Source organism: Chinchilla lanigera, unplaced genomic scaffold (assembly GCF_000276665.1).
Source record: "Chinchilla lanigera isolate Chin_1 unplaced genomic scaffold, ChiLan1.0 scaffold00061, whole genome shotgun sequence".
Lineage (NCBI taxonomy): Eukaryota > Metazoa > Chordata > Mammalia > Rodentia > Chinchillidae > Chinchilla > Chinchilla lanigera.
The window spans coordinates 779,513-798,188 of NW_004955462.1; the positions used below are offsets into that span (position 1 = coordinate 779,513).

Here is an 18,676-nt window from a genome sequence, read left to right on the forward strand (position 1 = left end):
ATAGATAGATAGATAGATAGATAGATAGATAGCTGTGATAAGTATATTGCTAATGTCTGGTGGTTTATTGAAAGGAACAGTTAATGCTTAATTTTTTTTTTATTTTGACCAATTTGGCAGGCTTATATCTGAGCAACTGATTTGAAGACAACAGTATGCAATAGAGTAACCATTGGTGAATTCCTACCATCTTATCTAGTGAAACTCTGTATTGTCCCTAATGTTTTATTTAATAATTTTTTTTTATTTAATGGTTGATCTGGTAATCTCAGCAATGTTGTTGAAGATAACAATATGTAATATAACAACCACTGTTAATTCCTGTCATTTTGTTTTGAAACTCTGTATCATTTTTAATGTTCTTGCTTTTGTTTTCTTTATGTTTGTGATGTTGGTATGTTGGTATGTTGCTATTGTTCTTTTTTTCTTTGGCTACTCTCTTTAAAGTTAAACAGTAGAACCCAGATAAGACACAACACCAAAAAGAACAAGAAAAGTTTGGCACAAGTTACATGAAGTTTCACCCACAATATTATTATCCTGATACTGACTCAACAGTGTAGAACTTTTCTCCTAACATCCATGCTGCCAATCCAAACCAGGACTCTTTTTTTTTAATCATAGATTTGGTCTTACAAATGTTACCATTTAAGCAGAATCTCACAAGTTAAAAACTACTTAAGTGTAGTTAGTCTGTGGCTTCAAGAACCTGAGCATTTCAAGCAATATCCAAACTTGGAGCTGCGTGAAACTCAGCCACTTGTTCTCCAAGTCTCTGCAGCACCTTGTGTAGCTGCCTGATATTGTTGGTGGATTTTCCAATGGAAAGTGAAAGGGTTGATGTGTAAACTGTCCCTGAGTATGGGGGTGGTGGCCAGGACTTCCTCTTTCTGACAGATGAGGAAAGGCAGGAGAAAGTCCTTCTTTTAAAGGCTCCTCCTCGTGTCTGTGCCTCTAAAGAGCCACAAGGATGGAGAGAGGGAGCTTTGCCGGGGACCCTGGTCTTGTTCCCACTCTGCATGTTAGCTCAGAGTATTGGTCCAGTCTTTGCTCGGACACTCTGGAAGCAGCTTTCAGAAAGACCAACAGCTTCCCCCTATGCTCCTTCCCCATGTGTGTGTCACCATTGGACAACTGGTGCATGACCTGCATTTGTGCTCTCAATTTTGTGCTGGTGCTCTGTGCCCCTTGACACCCAGTGCATTGCAGTGGCCATACCATGTCCTGGCTGTGTCACTCGAGAGCCCTGTACACCCCTGCAGCTTGTCAGCTGGGGCTCTGTGCCTCTCTACCTCTGACAAACTTTCCATCAGGCCACAAGGATGGCCCGGGAGGATCCTCTCAGGTGCTGTCACTTCTTGTACCGTCTGTGCCAGTGTGGCCACTTGGACTAGGATGCCAGCCCAGGGAGACAGCATCCCTCCTAAATCAGAAAGACGCGGTTCCCTTTTGTCATCTCCCATAGTAAAAGACACTGAAACATATGCTCTTAGCAGGGGGATGGGAGTGAGGCATCAAAGCAGCCAGTTCCCCATTGTGTGGGGGCTACTTGTCCAATTGGTGGCTGCCCTTGTTTTATGGTTCCATTTCTCCTTTTACTACTAGATTGAGGACAAACATACCAAAGAAAGGATACACAAAAGTATCCCTTTTGTTCTTGTTAAAAAAAATTCTAGTCTGGTATGAAGGTGCATGCCTATAATCCCAGCTACTTGGAAGGCTGAGGCAGGAAGGTAGCACTCTCAAAGCCAGCCTGGGCAACGTAACAAGACCCCAATTTAAATAATGGGCTAAGGGTATAGCTGAGTGGTAGAGTGCTTGCGTAGCATACACGAGGCCCAAGGCCCTGGGTTCTATCCCCAGCACTGAAAAAAAAAAAAAAGAAAAGAAAACTTCTGTTAAGAGATTTTGAGGAATTTACAACTGGAACCTAAAAGTGGGTTTGAGCGTGATCTGTGGATTATGTTCCTCACTCATGAGCAGAAACTTTCAATAATCAAACCTTCCTATTCTTGCCCAGGAAGATATTAATCTTTAGCAGAATGAAAGAGAAGACTTTCCTGATAGCTTTTCTGCAGAAGTCTTTTCTTACAGAGTGAAGAAGCTGTCATCTTGGAAACAGTATATTCCAGTAGAAAGAGCCAGGAAAAGGGTCAGATGAACCTGGTTTCAAATACCAGCTCTCCTACTTCAAACTGTGTGATGTGGGAAAAAGTACTTCTCTGACACTTGGTTTTCTTACCTGTCAGAGGATTGTGCTGACTGTCAGAGTTGTGGAAAGGATTAGAGTAGAATGTGTTCATGAATGGCCAGCACAAAACCCTGCTGGTGGTAGGCACATATTAGGGGCTAGGTCCCTTCAGAGAGGAAGTAGCCGTAGGGTCACTTTCTAGCCAGATCACTTTGCCAGGTTACTTGACCTCTCGCTGCCTCGTGTCCTTACCTATAATTTGGGAATGATATTGATCATAATAATAGTTATTCCCTCAAGGATGTTGGGGTGAGTTAGTGTATCCCAAGCCCAGAGAACACACAATTTAGTACATAACCATAGTGTCAGCTATACTGCACTATATTTATTTTCTCTGCCCCTTTAATTGTTCTGGAAACTGCATAAAAAGCCACTTCAAGTGGATATGTTTAGGTGGGAAGGAGATTTTTCTTGGCAGTAAGATTCGCTGCCTTGTATGTATTTCTCCGTACAAAAATACACTGAGTGCATGCGCTGTCTACCCAGCTGGGCCACAGGGCCAGGACAGGGAGGGCGGGGACCACAGGGAGGACTCTTGATGGAATAGTGGGTTAACACTAGCAGAATAGAATTGGGTGGCATTTTCCCTGCTTCACAGATGAGCAAAGGAAATGATACTGCTGAGGAATAACTTCTCCCAAACCTCAGAGAAGTGGGGTCCCAAACAGAGGTTTGAGCTCTTGGTTCTGCTGCACTGTCAACCCCATGGAGGCAGAGGGAGAGAGAGAGAGACAGACAGAGGCACACAGACAGAGGCACACAGACAAGCAGAGATAGAGACAGAAAGAGACACAGACAGAGACAGATTCACCCGTGTCTCATGGTGCACAGAGGTATCCTGATGTGAAGTCACATACCGTAGATCCTAAGGATTAACTTTACGTGTCAATCTTGTTGAGCTGGTGCCATCCCTATGCGGCACTGCCATAAAGTTGTTGGGTGATTGATAATCCCCAGACACTCTCACACACACACTCACTCACTCCTGCATGCGCAGCACTTTCTTTCTAGTTAAAAAAACCAGCAAAGGAAGGAATCCAGAGCCTTGTACGTGGTAGGCAAGTGCTGTGCCACTGAGTTACACGCCTAGTCCTTTGAATATAACCAAATACATGCATAGAAAAACATTTCCTGAAGTTCTTTTTTTTTTTGTCTTTTTGTCTGTTTGAGACAGGGTCTCACTGTGCAGGTCCGGCTGGCCTTGGGCTCACTTTGTGGCCTGGGCTGGTCTTGAACTTGCGGCAATTCTCCTGCCTCAGTCTCCTGAGTGCTGGGATTGCAGGTGTGCGCAACCACCCCCAGCCTATCCTGAAGTTCTTACATTAATTCTAATTAGCATTTTCTTGCCCTTCAATCACATACAACTTAAGTAAGAGTACTCCACTGTTTGATCTGTTCAAATAAAAAACTATTCATTTTATTTGGAATTTGTCATCCTCAGGACAAGGACTCGGGAGCAAAACTGTTTCTACACTGAGAGTGTACAGCATGTTGCAATGTGGTGTTCATTTTCACACAAATGGTGTGCATGATTTTTTTTTTTTTTTTGGTTTTTCTCCGGTACCGGGAACCAAACTCACGACCTTGCGCCTGCCAGGCAGGCGCTTTTTGCCACTGAGCTAAATCCCCAGCCCCCGGTGTGCATGATTTTAAGTAAATTGCTGGGAGGAAACTATTTTGCTTTAGCGTGCAACTTTAAATCTTGGCTGGACCAAGTACTAACCAAGGCCAGTGTTCTGGATCTTGTACTCTGAAGTGAAAGAATGAATGTCTCTATTGTGGTGTAGATCAACAGTGTCCCCGAAAGGCTTACATATTGAGAGGTGGGGCACGGGGAGCGACTGCTTTCACCACTGATTCATCCATTCACCGCTGAAGGTGCTGTGAGGTGGTGGGGCCTGGGTGGAGAACAGGTCACTGGGGGAGTGACCTGGAAGGAAGTACTCTTGCCCGAGACCCGTCCCCCTCACTAGCTCTGTCCCCTCTGTTTCCTGATGGTCATGAGTAAACAGCCGTCCCCCTCATGCCATTCCACCACGTTTCTGCCTTAAAGCCAGCTGACCATAGACTGAAAGCCTGAGCCAAAATAAACACTTACTCCTTTGAAAAAAAAACCAGCAAATAAGAAAGGTCGTATCACTCTACTAGATTTTAAAATAACAGCTGTTAGGATTATTTTGGTGCTAGAGACTGAACCTAGGACCTTGTGCATGCTAAGTGTGTGCTTCACCGCCGAGCTGCACTAGTCAGTTCAGTTCAAATAGCAGGCAGGGAGAAAGAAAATGATGAACAAGAAGCCCTAGTGCCTGTCTTCAGTCTCAGGCTTGTGTTTCTTCTTTATCTTTCTATAGCTCCAGAAGTTCTTGCCCAGAAACCATACAGCAAAGCTGTTGACTGCTGGTCCATCGGGGTGATTGCCTACATCTTGTAAGTATTGCTTGCCCCCTGGCTTCTCTGAACCCACCTTTGCTATTGTGTCAAAATATACATAAGGCACAACGTACTGTTTCTGCCATTTTAGGGGCACAGTTCAGTGGCATTAAGTATATTCATGACAGTGTACCAGTGTCACCATTATCCATTTCTGAGAGCTTTTTATCATCTCAAACAGAAACTTTGTACCGATTAAACAATAATTGCCTCCTCCCTCCAGTCCTGCTCATCTCCATCTCCTTTTTGTCTCTTGATCCTGACTACCCCAGACACCTCACATAAGTAGAATCATACACTATTTGCCCTTTTGTGACACTCTTATTTCGTATAGCATACCCTCACAAGATCATTTGTGTCAGAATCTCCTTCCCTTATAAGGCTAATACTGTGCTTTATTGCATGATATATCACACTTGGTTTATCCATTCATCTGTCAGTGGACGTTTGAGTTGTTTCCACTTGTGGCAATTAATTTCACAATTATTGTGAGTAATGCCATGTGAACATAAATGTACAAATATCTGTTGGAATCTCTGCTTTCACTTCTTAAGGTTATATAAATTTGGGAGTAAAATTGCTGGATCATATGATCATTCTGTGTTCAGCAGTTGCTATAGCAACAGCTCAGATTCATATTCCTAGTAGTAGTGCACAGGGTTCCAATTTGTCTACATACATGCCAACACTTATATTTTCCAGTTTTTTATAATACCCGTCCTAGTGGGTAGGAATTGATATCTCATTTTGGTTTGGATTTCCATTTCCCTAATAGCTTATAACATTGAGAATCTATTTGTGTCTAATCTCAGCTTTGGAGGGGAGATAAACCACCACGAAAATATTAGGCTATCTCTAAAATAAATCATAATTAGGGAAAATATAATGAAAATCAAAATTTAGATGTTTCTTTTTTGGATTCCTCATTTCTTCTCAGATACCTTATCTCCATAACCTAAGAAAGGGGGTCCAAGCCATAGATTTGTTGCAACTATTTCCAAATCGTTAATTGTGTTTCTTATTTTTATGTTTTGTCTTTCCTGAAGCTATTTTTAATTGGCAATTTCTTTTTGCAGTTATGAGGGGGTGTTGTTCCAACTAGCTCCTGTGATTGTTAGGAATTGTGAATTCCCTTCCTCCTCATCCCCAAGGAAGGGAATGTCTTCTGGCAAACAGCACCCATCCCTGCACACAAAGAGAAACTATAGGGGATTGTGAGAATGTTCCCACAATATGCGGCATCCTGTTCTCCTCCAAGAATGCTGGCAGCAATCCCCATATCACTTTTACTCCATTATCTGGCAAGCAAATGGTCTTTCTACAGCGACATTCAACTGGGCAGCTTTTGTAGTTTAATGTGGATTTAGGTGACAGCTCCTGTAGATTCTTGCCATTAGTACAGAGGAATTTTATCCATTATAATACACTTGGCCTGAAGGGCTCCCATTTATGGAAATAGGTGGAGGGGACCTCTGAGGTCTAAAACTGACATTGCAATCGTGTAGTTTTGCTTTCAAAACATATTGACCCCCTTCTGCAGCACTTTCATCCTTTTGTGGAGGAAATGGGTTACACACCCTTTTGAGAATCTAATGAAAGCTGCAAACTCTGTGTCCTAATAAAATTCCTCACACATACACACACACACACACACACACACACACACACACACACACACACAATTTGGCACACCATTCTAGGGGGATTTCTGCATAAGCAGATACTGAACATAGGCCCTGTGTTATTCACCTTGGCTTCCTAAATTCTCAAATGAAATTCTGATCAAAGGTCTTGCCTCTTGCAGCTTGATTTAAGGCTTTTTTGCAAAGATCAAAGCTGGCGTTAATCATTTAGAGAAGTGTTCCCTAGGACTAGGGAAAAATCACCTCTCTTCGGGCCTTCTGGTTGATTATTCTTTTGTATCTGTTTGAGCCTGGAACAACCTCAACTCTAAGAATCACTTTGGGTTTGTATAATACAGTTATTTCCCTGAAGTCTTAGTTTTGAGAAAGGGCAGTGGTCTAGCCATAGGAGGTACATAGTAGCTGATCATTTCTTCAATTGCTGGAATAAGCAATTTAAAACTAAGTAACAATGTCTTTTCCTCAGGCTGCTCTAACAAAATACCATACAGTGGGTGATTTGAACAACAGGCACTTCTGACTCACTTTCTGAAGGCTGAGAAGTTCAATATGTCAATGTGTTTAGTTCCTGGTCAGGGCCTCCTTCCTGGTATGCTGTGTCCCACCATAGCATACAGTGTGCACAATGCCAAACTCTCTAGCATCTTTTCTAAACCAGTCACTAGCACAGAAAATGGGACTGTTATGATGTTGCCCCATTTTATCTTCAGCACCTCTAATAATGCCGGAAATAGAGAATGTTCTCTGGAAAAGCTGCTGTTAGCACTGATCGTGATAAAGTTGAGGTTGGTGGTCTGTGTGCACATCCAAGTTCAGGAGCTCATGGGATGAAGCTATCAATGAGGACCAGGGTATTCAGGAGGAGCAGGGACCACAAAATGTCTGACTTGAAGTTTTTATAAGACTAACATAAGCAAAGAGGAGAGACAGACCATCCATCCACCCTGCAGAGAGATGCAGGCCCAGGGCAGAGGTGCCGTGGCACCTGGAGGGTTGATGAAGACTGAAGATTCCGTGGCTTGGGCTGGTGTAGATGGCACCATAGAAGAACTCACAGGTCTCGGGCTCCGGCGATAGCTACTTCCTGTGACCCTCCATGCCTGGTCACCCATCCCCATCCACTGTCTGCAGACTACAGCAAGGCAGCTGAGCAGGACAAGACCAACAGGCAGCCTGCCAGGGAAGAAAGCTACCTAGGGGATGGCAGCAGACTCCTCCTCCTTCCCTCCCCTCCACTGGATGGAAAAGAGGTTATAGTTTTTGAAAGCAGCACTATTATTTTCATTAGATAAGCCCACCACACTGAGATACAGGGAAGGTGGCCCAGACAGACCACAGCACCAAATCTTCTCCTCTCCACGCACCATGGAAACACTTCTCATTTTGCCAGTGCGGATACTTGTTAAATTGACTCTTTTATCTTCTACTCTCATTTTTCTGTTTTCCATCATTGGAAGGAGAAATCATGTTTCCTATCAAGGGTATGAATTTTTTTAATGGGCCCTCATCCTGCCAGGGATTTCCTTTAGGGATTAGGATTTGCAAAATACATCTTTGCCCGTGCAGCGTAAGCTACAGGAAAAGACAGAGGACAGAGTGTGTTGAAATCTAATATGTGGGCTTGGCTCAGCCAAGACAGTACCAGTTCTAAGGAATGGATTTCTCCACTCAAGATGCAGATCAGGGTCTCCGGGACTAAACTGTTTTTGTGATCACAAGTTCTGCCTTCCTTCCCACGACTTCGAGGAGATCAATTTTAATGACCATTGCCCTAAATTAAGCTCATGGATGCAAAAACTGCAGAGAAACATGCTGACTTTTGATAATAATGAAACTCAGATCCTAAGAAGGTTCCCTCTCGCACACTGAAGCAGGCAGGTCAGAGGCTGGACAGGCGTTGGTGGACATAGTTGTGACCTCTGACCTCTGCCTGGAAGAAACTCTAGACAAAATACATATGATAATAATAATACTCTTAGTTTTTCACTGGTCTCCTACATTGTTCATTTTTTAAGTGACATGATGTTGATTTGCCTGTGTACACAGCTTAATTAGCTTTTGGACCAAGGACTGCCTAAGCTGCATGCTGAGTCTGTGTTTTGAGACAAAACATGATCTGAGCCCATCCCTATCCCTTTGAACACTTGTCAGCTGGCTCTTTATGGGACACGTATGCTCCAGGGAGGGACCACGACACCCAGCATCTGTGGAAGAGCTCAGTGCAATCGCTGAGCCCCAATCCCAAGCCTAGACTATTGCAGCATGGTGCTTCCTGCCGCCCTCCAAGGGGTATTCCAAGAGCAGGAGCATTTGCCACTCTGCCAGCAGCCGGCGATCATCCTGTGCTCCCGTGAGGTCTGCAGGGTGGAGCAGGTCACCCTGGGCCCATAGTATGGGCTTTAGCTTTACAAATTTAGAAACTAAATTAAATCTGCTTATTCATCTTGCTCAGATGATCCCTGTCAAAGGGTTCACACTAACCAGATTCAAAGGAGATGTGTGGCCTCAGATGTGCTCATAAAAGCTCTTGTTCGTCTCCACGTTGCCCTTTGCAACTAAGCGAAGTTTCTGTACACCACCATAGCTCTTCCTCTTTTTGCTCAGAGTAACCATGACTGGTCATTTCTTCCCCCACACCTCCTCTCTGCAGCTTGAAAGCCTGACCACAAGCCACTGGACATCCCTTTTGTCGTTCTAGCATCTCTCTAGTTCAGCATGCATGGACTGTTTGCTGCAATTCCCAGGTTGGCGGTTTGGGTTTATTGGTTATATCTCAGTTTGGCAGCTTCCCAGGGATTTTCAGAAAGGTCCGCTGCTCCCCTCTGTCCTCAGTAGTAGTGGGTTCTGTGGACACTGAATGCCATTGGTGGTTCTGAGTCCCTGTAGTTTTAGCTGCAAACACAAGTCCTGCTTGGTCATATTCCAGCTTTATTGTGGGCCTTGTGGCCCTCTCTCCCTACTTCAGGGAAGTGACTTGATTAACTGTGTGCCCCACCCTCAAAATATTCCAGTTTCAAAGAGTGGGAGCTGGTTATGTGCAGCAGTGAGGGGCACATTTGACAACAGTGCAATTGAGGGACAAAACTCTGCATTTTACAAGATGGTGGGAGCAACTCCCTGCGGTGACTTCAGACCGGTGGTGTCCACCCGTACCTTGGGGAGAGAGGGCAGCACCAAGGGAGAAACGGGAAGGGAGTGGCTCACATACATCACTTTTGCACCCTAAACTATGCGGCTTCTGGCCAGGTGGGAAAACATTTCACTCCCTCTGCTCTGTGATTTTTGTCTCAGCATCCTCTCTTGGAAACTGTCATTTATGTAGCAGCTAAATGCTTCGGGATATTTAGCCTGGAGAACGGAGGGCAGAGGATTGACAGGCACTCACTTAACTAACATTCATTGAGCTTAATGCATGTCAGACAATATGATGGGGATGCAGAGATGGATTCATTACAGGCCTGGCCTCAGTGGTGCCTACTGACTGCTGGAGACGACAGACAACAGACACTAAATCACAATCCAGTCTTGTCAGCTGTCATGAGGCAGGAGAACCTGGGGCAGAGCTGTGCACTGCCTGAGGCCTGAGGAAGGCTGTGAAGGACAGGTGACAGCCACACAGGACTGGAAGGACAGGTAGAAACCTGCCAGGAGAGAGTCAGACCAGGCCAAGGAGACAGCTCCGTCCTTAAATAGTCCCTGCAAGACCATCGCATAGGTTCATCCCTCCAGACCCAATTATCTAAGATAGGATTACTTCCTATATAGGACAAAGGATGCACTGTTCACTTTAGAACTATTTTAAAATATAGTTTAAAGGAGTTGATCCAGCTTCAAACTATTGATATAAAAAACTTGAGGATGGGAAAAATATATTCTTGGAATTATCAGGCTTTTTAATTACTTTAGCACCATACTGAGAGTACAGAAGAACCAAGAGATCTTTACTGTGTTTTTAAATATTTACTGTGAGCCTGGGCAGGGTGATTTATGCCTGTAGTCCCAGCACATGGGAGACTGAGTCAGGCCAATCACAAGTTCAAGTCTCACCTGGACAGCATAACAAGACGCTGTCTCAAAATTAAAAGTAAAAAGGGCTGGGAGTGTTGCTCAGTAATAGAGGGCCCCTTTCATCCCTAATCCTGAAATAAAATGACTGTGGGGAATAGACAGAGGAAAGAACAAAACCAGGGCTGGCAGTGAGCAGGGCTGTGACCAAGCGGAGCAGCGGGAGAGGTGGGGAGAGGAGAGGCTCTGCCTGACTCACACAGCACAGTAGGAAAACTCTGGGAAGGATGGAGGAGGAAGCCCATGCTCAACTCCCAGTGACGCCATGCGCTGGGCACTCTTCCGGGTGTCTCATCTCCCAGCACATTTTAGATAGTGTTCAGTGATGAGTCTCCAAAGTGCATGGTGACAGTGTGTGTGCCTTTGCCAGGGACAAGGGGGCCATGCACCAGAAGCCACCCTTTGAGATGCTCGGCCCAGGCAACTCCCAAGTGGATAGGTGTCCTGCACTGATGCCTGACTGCCTGCCCATCAGAACTAGAAGGAAGGGAGAGAGGCTGGGAAGGAGGAACGGTGGAAAGGAGGAAGAGATACAGAGATAAGGAAGCCAGGGAGGGAAGAAGCACCCAACCACAGAGAAGGGGAAGTCTAGGTGCAGAAATTAATTTGTAAAGCTCCCTGGTTCAGCACGATAGGTGAGTGCTTGGTGTTAATCACCTCCAGATTGGATGTCTGCGTCCTCTGGTGCTTTGGTCTGAAATCATTAGTCAGGAGAGCTAATTTCACTGCTGAAAGTTGTACTGTGAGTTTTCTAACACTTTATTACTGGCAGTGGGAAGTTCTCTTCACTCACCCTTTTGATCACATTACACCCCGTTTTACATTCGGCCAGGGCTGAGTTGTGTTTGGCCCAGAAGCGGGAGCTCAGGGCCTCTCTCCTGCTGTCCTAGACATCTCCACAGTGGTGTCCATTTGGACGACTCCAGACGGATTGGGCTGCTCTTCTCATGCTTGGGGAAGCAAGTTGTTCTCCCTGTACACCTTCCTGTCCTTCCCAAGGCACCCGCATCAGTTCCAGCTGTGTGCCAACTTGAAGGAGTGTGTTTCCTTTTTTTCCTTCTAGTAGTCCCTCGCCCTTCTCCCCCAAATCTTTCCCTAATCTCTTACGCATTCTCAGCTTTCAAGGTGTTACCTAAACCTAAGGGGAGGGAGGGGCTCTTTATCCATTGGGATTCCATCAACAGCGCATTGCTGGAGTCATCCTATCCCTGGTTTTAATGTGTGAGGCAGTTGTGCACCTTCTGACCTACTCACCCCTAAGTTTGCAAACAGAAAGCTCTAGAAATGCACATAATCGAATAGATAGTGACCAGAATCACTGGATTGTATACACATAATGATTCTGACCTCACTGGCCTAGTCTATAAAGCAAGTAATCTACTAAAATCTGTTTTGCTCACAAAGTAGGCCCTGAGAATAACTACAAAAGATTTATCAGCTTTAAAAGCTTTGCTTTACTTTTATTCTTTTTAAGGTTTTCATAGTATCCAGAATAAGATGAAGAAATTTAGTTTCCTTAATACAGGCCCCAGATATTCATTCAATAAATACTTGAGTTCCTGCCAAGCACCAACACAGGAGGGTGGGTGGTGGCTGCCTGGTAGCCCCACTGTATCAGACCCGCTGGAGTGTCAGCTGCCCAGATCTGACCAATGGTGTTGGTGCTCTTCAGAAACCCACTGGGCCTGGAGTAGCTTGTGTCATGTGTAATATACGTGAGGGGAACCTTCAGCCACTTTTGGCACCCTGGACTAATTGCAGGGAAGTACTATATTCTTCCTCTACAAACAAGTCTTTGTGTGTTCTCAGGAAGGCTCAAGTCATTCTTACAGTCAAGGCTCGTTGGCTAAATCCATGGGAATATTGGCACACAAGGTCAAAGTTTAAAGCAGGTCTAGGACATTCTATCAGCATACTCGTAACACAAAACAATAAGGCATCTCTCACCTGCCCTCCTATTGCGGTGTTAATCTTAGGTCGGGATGTATGGTTGTTCGTGAGTAGTTCTGGGACTTAACATGACACTTAACACTACACTGCTTCATTTTGAGTATTGGAGTGTAGGACATAGGACCAAGTCCCTATAGCACCACACCTCAGCCACTCTGAAAGCAGAATTGGACCTTTCCTAGGAAAATTGCTCATCTTTCTTTAGAGCCTTTCCAGCCCAGTGAGACCGAAATGGAGAAATCTAAGTTGCTACTCAGTTGTTAGTGTGGACTGTCACATTCAAATATTTTTAGGTAAAATATTTGAAATGAATTTCAACACTTCAGAAGCACATTTCACAGGTACTTAGAAAAGTTGCTGTAATATATTTAACTTACTTCCCAGTTCCCCTGGTCAATTAGGCATGCCCACTCCTGCCCTGTTCCATCAAATTCCACGAGGTCTTATCAGAAAGAGATTTTCCTTCTTTATGTCCCCAGGCAGCTAGCATGAGAGCATAGCCCTGAATCTGAGCAAGTCAACGCATCATGTTGGAATTTGGTTCAATAGCGATGCAGGTCATTTTTCTTCAGTTCCTGTGTTCCACACACAGGACTGTAATGGTGCTAGGCATTTTCCTCTGATCTGTCTTTCAGGAAGGAAGGCTGGTTAGAACATCAGGCATTGATTTTATAACTGCAGACACACTGGGCTATTTGTTAATTCTGTGGCAGGTCATGTGGCCTTGTTGCCAGCTCTGATTCCAAAGGTATAATACACAAGAATCAAGATGCTGACTTCAGGGAAGGTTTAAAAAGAGAATGTGTATGGTGTGTCCCCATCTTTGGGGTGACATATCAGACTGGTTATCTAAAGGTTGATATGACTTGGCTCAGGAGTTGTACAAAAAGACTTATAAACTCTATCCTGACCTTTAGGAAGGAGTAAGCTGTCTAACCTTTTGTGCACTGATTTCCTCTTTTAGAAATGGAAGATTTCTTTTTTTAAAAAAACTCACCTCTGAAGTATCGCTTAAAATGAGATGCTACATTGAAGTCATGAGTGTCAGCTCCTGACACACAGAAATGCTTGCTAAGTGGTGGCTCTTGTTACTAACTTCTCTGAGACACACTCACCATAATTAGTCTCTTCACTGTAGAAAGGTAAATGTTCCACTTATCCAGTACATGAGGCTGAATTACAGAACTCAGTGGGGCAAGGTACGGGTCTGACTTGTCCACTGCTGTGGGACAGCATCTCACTTAGCGCCAGTGCTCCATAAGTAGCTTAGGACTGGACTGAAATGGCCTTTGTTCTTCTAGAGCAGGGCCAACCAGATGTCCGCTCTGCCACTCTGGCCCTGAGGACATCTCCTCATCTCTTCTCCAGAGTGTGAAATGAGGGGTTAGACCAAGAGATGACTTCTTTATCCGTGACTTTGAAAATCCCCTTCCTGTGCAAAGTCCTTCTTCAAACATATCTGCAGCTTTTATGTGTGGTCTCAGCGTGGGAGCAGGGGCTGCCCCCTGTGCAATGGCACCAGATAGACCGTTGTTGAGGGGAGGAAGGTGTCAGGCTCGGGGAAGCGGACGCTCCGGAAATATCTGCTGTAGGTTTGCTGTGTTCCTTCCACAGGGTGGAGGGTGTCATTTTTAGGAGGCTTTCCTGCAAAAATAGCTGAAAAAATTATCACACTTGGGAAAACTGGTTGAAACTTTCTTTTCCAGAGTAAACATCCATTTTGGAGAATCCATTTCTACCTTTTGGCTTTCTGGGTGGAGCTGGGTATCAAGCTCAGGACCCCCTTGCACATGCTAGGCAAGCACTGTACCACAGCCACATCCCCGATGCGTCCTGCTTCTTCTATCAGCTTATGTATGTACTGTTACATAAATAAGTGTTTCATGTAGAGCATCTCCTGTTCATCAAAGAGTCAGTTAAGCCACATCCATTAAATCATGTTGAGTGCTGATGAAAAATACAAAAGAAATGCAGTAAGTCCCTGACCTATGAATGGGTTCCATTCCAAGAGAAAATTCTTAAGTCAGATTTGTTCCTAAGTCTGACAAAGTGAGCTTACACACCTTTAATGAATATACAATGATATTGCTTGTGCCTCCTGGCAGTCCCTTCCACAGCACTACGAGTTTTCCTCTTGCTTCCAGACATGCAGGGCTCTGACTGTACTGCTGTACACTATTGTACTGTACAGTACGCGCACAGCAGCACAACTGTGACCATGTCCAGCAGACACATGAGCTACTCCCATGATTTGTTCACATCTGTGCATGTTCATGATGTCAGGTCTGTTCATACCTGTGAGAGTTCACAACTGAAATGTTTGTAAGTCAGGGGCTTACTGTACTATATGTGACACCTGTATGAACTCCTAATCAAAGCAGGAAGAGAAACATTACCACCCCAGTAATAAGACATAATTGTTAGGCATAATGGTACACCCCTATAATCCCAACTACACAAGAGGCTGAGATAGGAAAATCTCTAATTTGAGGCCAACGTGGGCAACTTAGCAAGACCCCATCTCAAAAATAAAATTTTTAAAGGAAGATTGGGGATGTAGCTCAGTGGTAGAGCACTTGCCCAGCATATGTGAGGCAAGTGCTGGGTTCGATCCCCAGGATTGATCCCTAGCATCACAATAAATCACACAATAAAATGAGACACAATAAGTTTCTTGAAAAGACTAAAGGAAGAGCTAGGACGTAACTGGACTGTGAGAATGGGCAGTGTTTGGAGAGGTGGGATGGCTGTCCATTAGCGACGGAAACATATGAAGACTCATTCATCCAACAAGCTTTTGCTGAGTGCATACTTTGCAGGGGACAGCTATGGAGATTGCAAAAAAAGAATGAGACACCGTCACCACCTTGGGGAGCTTGGAGTGTAACAGAGGAGACAGTGGGGCGTAGACAGACCAAAACCAACATGCGTGGCCCTCAGCAGTGCCTGAGAGGCTGGCTGAGCACCGTGCAGAGATGAGGGGCTCATGCCCTAACCCTGACAAGGTCACCGAACAAGGGCCACACTCAGAGCTCTGCAAGTGAGCATCTGGGTCCCCTGGGCTGGGGAGAGTAGTGTCCTGAGCACAGAACGGGATACAGAAGGAGCAATTTTGGGCTGAGGCTGAAGCAGTATCGCTTCTTGTACCTTCTCCAAATGAATCTTTCCTGCCTGCTTTTTACATCCCCTGTCCACTTTGGAGTTTAGAGAGGCACTTCCCCCAGCTACAATGGAGACAGGATGAGAAGGGCACTGGGACCAGCCACTCCATACCTGGGTGTAGCCAGTGCTGTTGGCCTCTGTTGACAACCTAGGGACTTGCTGGACTGGCTATTTTTTTGTCTTCTGTCCCCTAGAGCCCTGTGCTGGGGAGGGCTGAGTGGTCCAGGAGATGAGACCTCCAGGCAATGGCAGCTGCTGGGCTTTGCTCTCTTCCGGATCAGGAGGAAAGGAAGGGGCAGCAGCTAACGTGAATTACAAAAGCGAGACTCATCTCATGGAGAGGATCTTTTATGTTCATACCGGGACTTACTTCCTGTGAAATAAACACAGGGACTGACCAGTTTTCCTGCATAGCCTTCCAGCCTGTGCCAATTACTCAGGACTTTGGACGTCTTGACCCTGTCGGCTATCTGTGTGCACGCACACCTGCCTGTGCCAGGACAACTTCTGCAAAGCATTCACAGAGATCGATTGCAGGAGTGGGGATGAGGAGCTGGGAGTGAACTTTTCCTTTATGGTCTCCTGTAGTGTTCTAGGATTTTAAAGACTATGAGCTTGAGTTACGTTTATAAAAACAAAACAAACTTCAGAATACACTGCAGCGGAGAGGATGCAGGCATCTCAAGCCATTGCAAGATTCCCAGGGACCCTGGTGGACATCAGCCTGGGCCACTGAGTACTGGCTCGTACCTCCTCCCAGGAGCCTTTCTGGTTACCTAGTGAGACTCCTGCCTCTCCCTGCAGCACTTGTGGGCAAGGGATTCAGCTGACCTAGGGCACAGCGTCCAGAGGAGACAGATGGGGCGAAGAGTCAGTGGGTCGGCAGAGCTCCCTCCTTTTGCAGCTGCAGTAGCCCAAGAATGACTAGCAAGGTGCTAAGGCTCGATCTCCCCTTGAAAGTGGCCTTCTCTGGGTCCTACCTCAGCCCTTAACTCAGTCACCATCCTAGTGGGTACAGGGCCAGGGGTTCGCATACTGTGTGAGCAATGGGCCACTTTTGCTGCTGCTGGGGCTTTCAGGCTCATCCAAGGACGTGGACACACTAGTTGTTCTTACCCACCCAGCAGCAGTCTGTGCTAGGCACCCAGGGGACCTGCATTCCAGTGCCCCAGACTCTGACAGATGTGGGGGCCGTGGCACATCAGTTAGAGCAGCAGCTGTCTCTGGTCACTCAGAGTTGCATTTGTTTTAAATCACTGCTTGCCCAACAAACACATCTGTGAGGCAGATTAGTTCTGGGGAGGGCCTGTCTCAGCCCCTGTTGTGTCTGCAGAAGCACCCCAAGGGAGCTCATCTGCTCTCCCAGCCTTAGTGTAAATGCTGCCTAAGCCAACTCAGCATCCCCAGGCCAGACCCGTCCCTGGCTACAGGCCCCTGCCTCCAGCTGCCTGCTGGGTGCTCGCCTGCATCCTCACACGCACCTGGTCCAGCGCTCTGCAGCCTGCCTGGAATCGCTGCCTCCCCCTCTGTGGGTGATTGCAAAGAGCAGATTCCCTCTGGTCACCACAAGGAGACGGGATTTGCTACAAGGTGTGTGAAATTAGCCAGAGCCTCAACTCGGCCCAGCTCTGTCCCTCCCCTCTCCCCAGCCCTCACCCAGTCTTCAGTCCAAACCTGGTCATTACTAGAGCTGGTGACCACTGATGGCAGCCTGCCTCATCGTCACCCTGTGGTGGATCTGCCCTCCAGCTGCCAGCCACTGGGCCCATCCACCTCTCCGTGACCTGCAGCGCAAATGCTAAATTGTCTTCGCCTGAAGTCTGCCCCTCTGGCCACAAAGCCAGCTGCCCCCATTGCTGCTCCATCTGCACGTTCAAAGCTGTCCTTTGTCCCACAGGACCAACCCCGCCTTAGGGTGAGAAGCACAGTCCTCATCAGCCTCACCACTGCCCACACCAGTAGCTCCCTTTTCTTCTCCCAGGATTAGCCATTGAACCCAGGAAGCCTTGAACTAAAACCTAAGCCTTTTTTACTTTGTTCTGAGACAAGGTCTCATTAAGTTGCCCAGGCTGGTCTCAAACTTGTGATCGTCCTGCCCCTGCCTCCTAAATAACAGGCTAGCTACATGGTGTCTACGTTGGATGTAGCAACACCAAATGCCTCTTGGGTTCTCGTTAAACTGTGCTCCTCTGTGCCTCTGTGCCCATCTCACTGCTTAGCCACTCCTGCCTATAGCTTCTCAGTTTCTTCTGTAAATCTCTGGCACCTCCTCTGAGATGGCGTAGGCATCCCCACCTCTTCCCCACAAAACCAACTTGGGTTCTGTGACCTACTCTGCCTTCCCATGATGGCCTGTGTGCAGCTGTATGGTTGTTGCTGCCTACATTTCTGGTTGGGTCTGGTTGGGTCTCTCCTGCCATCCTGAGTGCATACAGGAAGTTCTTATCTTATCCTGTCACCAGTAACAAACCCAGTACCTGGCCTACAGGAGGAGCAAAATAGATGTCTGATGAATGAAGCCTCCGTATACCTAAGCCACTCTACTAGTCCATTTTCTGCAGCTATACCAGGGTACCACAGTCTGAGAAAATTATAAATAATAATGTTTATTTGGCTCATGCTTCTGGAGGCTGGGAAATCCAAGGGCGTGGTGCTGGCATCTGGAGGGGTCCTGTGTGCCACGCCATCCCATGGCAGAAGGAGGGAGGGCAAGAGTGAGAGCACAGGGCAGAGAGGGAAGGGGAGCTGAACTTCCTGATACCAGGAGCCCAGGCTCCAGATGACAACAGTAACCAATTTATGCCATCATGACACAGTCACCTCTTAAAAGTCTCACCTTTCAATACTGTCCCAGTGGGAATTAATTGTCAACATGGATTTTGAAGAGGACATTGAAGCCATGGCATAGATTAAAAATGAACACCTTGGAATATTATAAGACTCATGTGAAAACAAAAAATAGTTCTTAAAAGTCTTTATGGGTTACAGCCATTTGAACAGGTCCGAAGTGGTTTTACATTGTGGTTTTTAGTTGCATTTCCCTGATGATTAGTGGCACTGAGCGTTCTTTCCTACACTTTAGACCCTTTCTATATCTTGGGAGAAATAAAAAAAAAAAACAAAAAAAACCAGAAGACAACAGAGTGTTGGTGAGGAGGCCGTGGGACAACACTGT

At 46.0% G+C, this 18,676-nt stretch overlaps 1 protein-coding gene across 5 annotated transcripts in view; it reads left to right on the forward strand.

Moving 5' to 3' along the window:
- The window catches only part of Camk1d (calcium/calmodulin-dependent protein kinase ID), a 428,006-nt gene that overhangs the window by 388,278 nt on the left and 21,052 nt on the right, over positions 1 to 18,676 (forward strand). For all 5 annotated transcript variants that reach the window (XM_005398082.2, XM_005398083.2, XM_005398085.2 and 2 more), the window contains one exon: positions 4,603 to 4,678. In XM_005398082.2, coding sequence (XP_005398139.1) covers positions 4,603 to 4,678 — 76 coding nt within the window. The remainder of the gene's footprint in view (positions 1 to 4,602; positions 4,679 to 18,676) is intronic.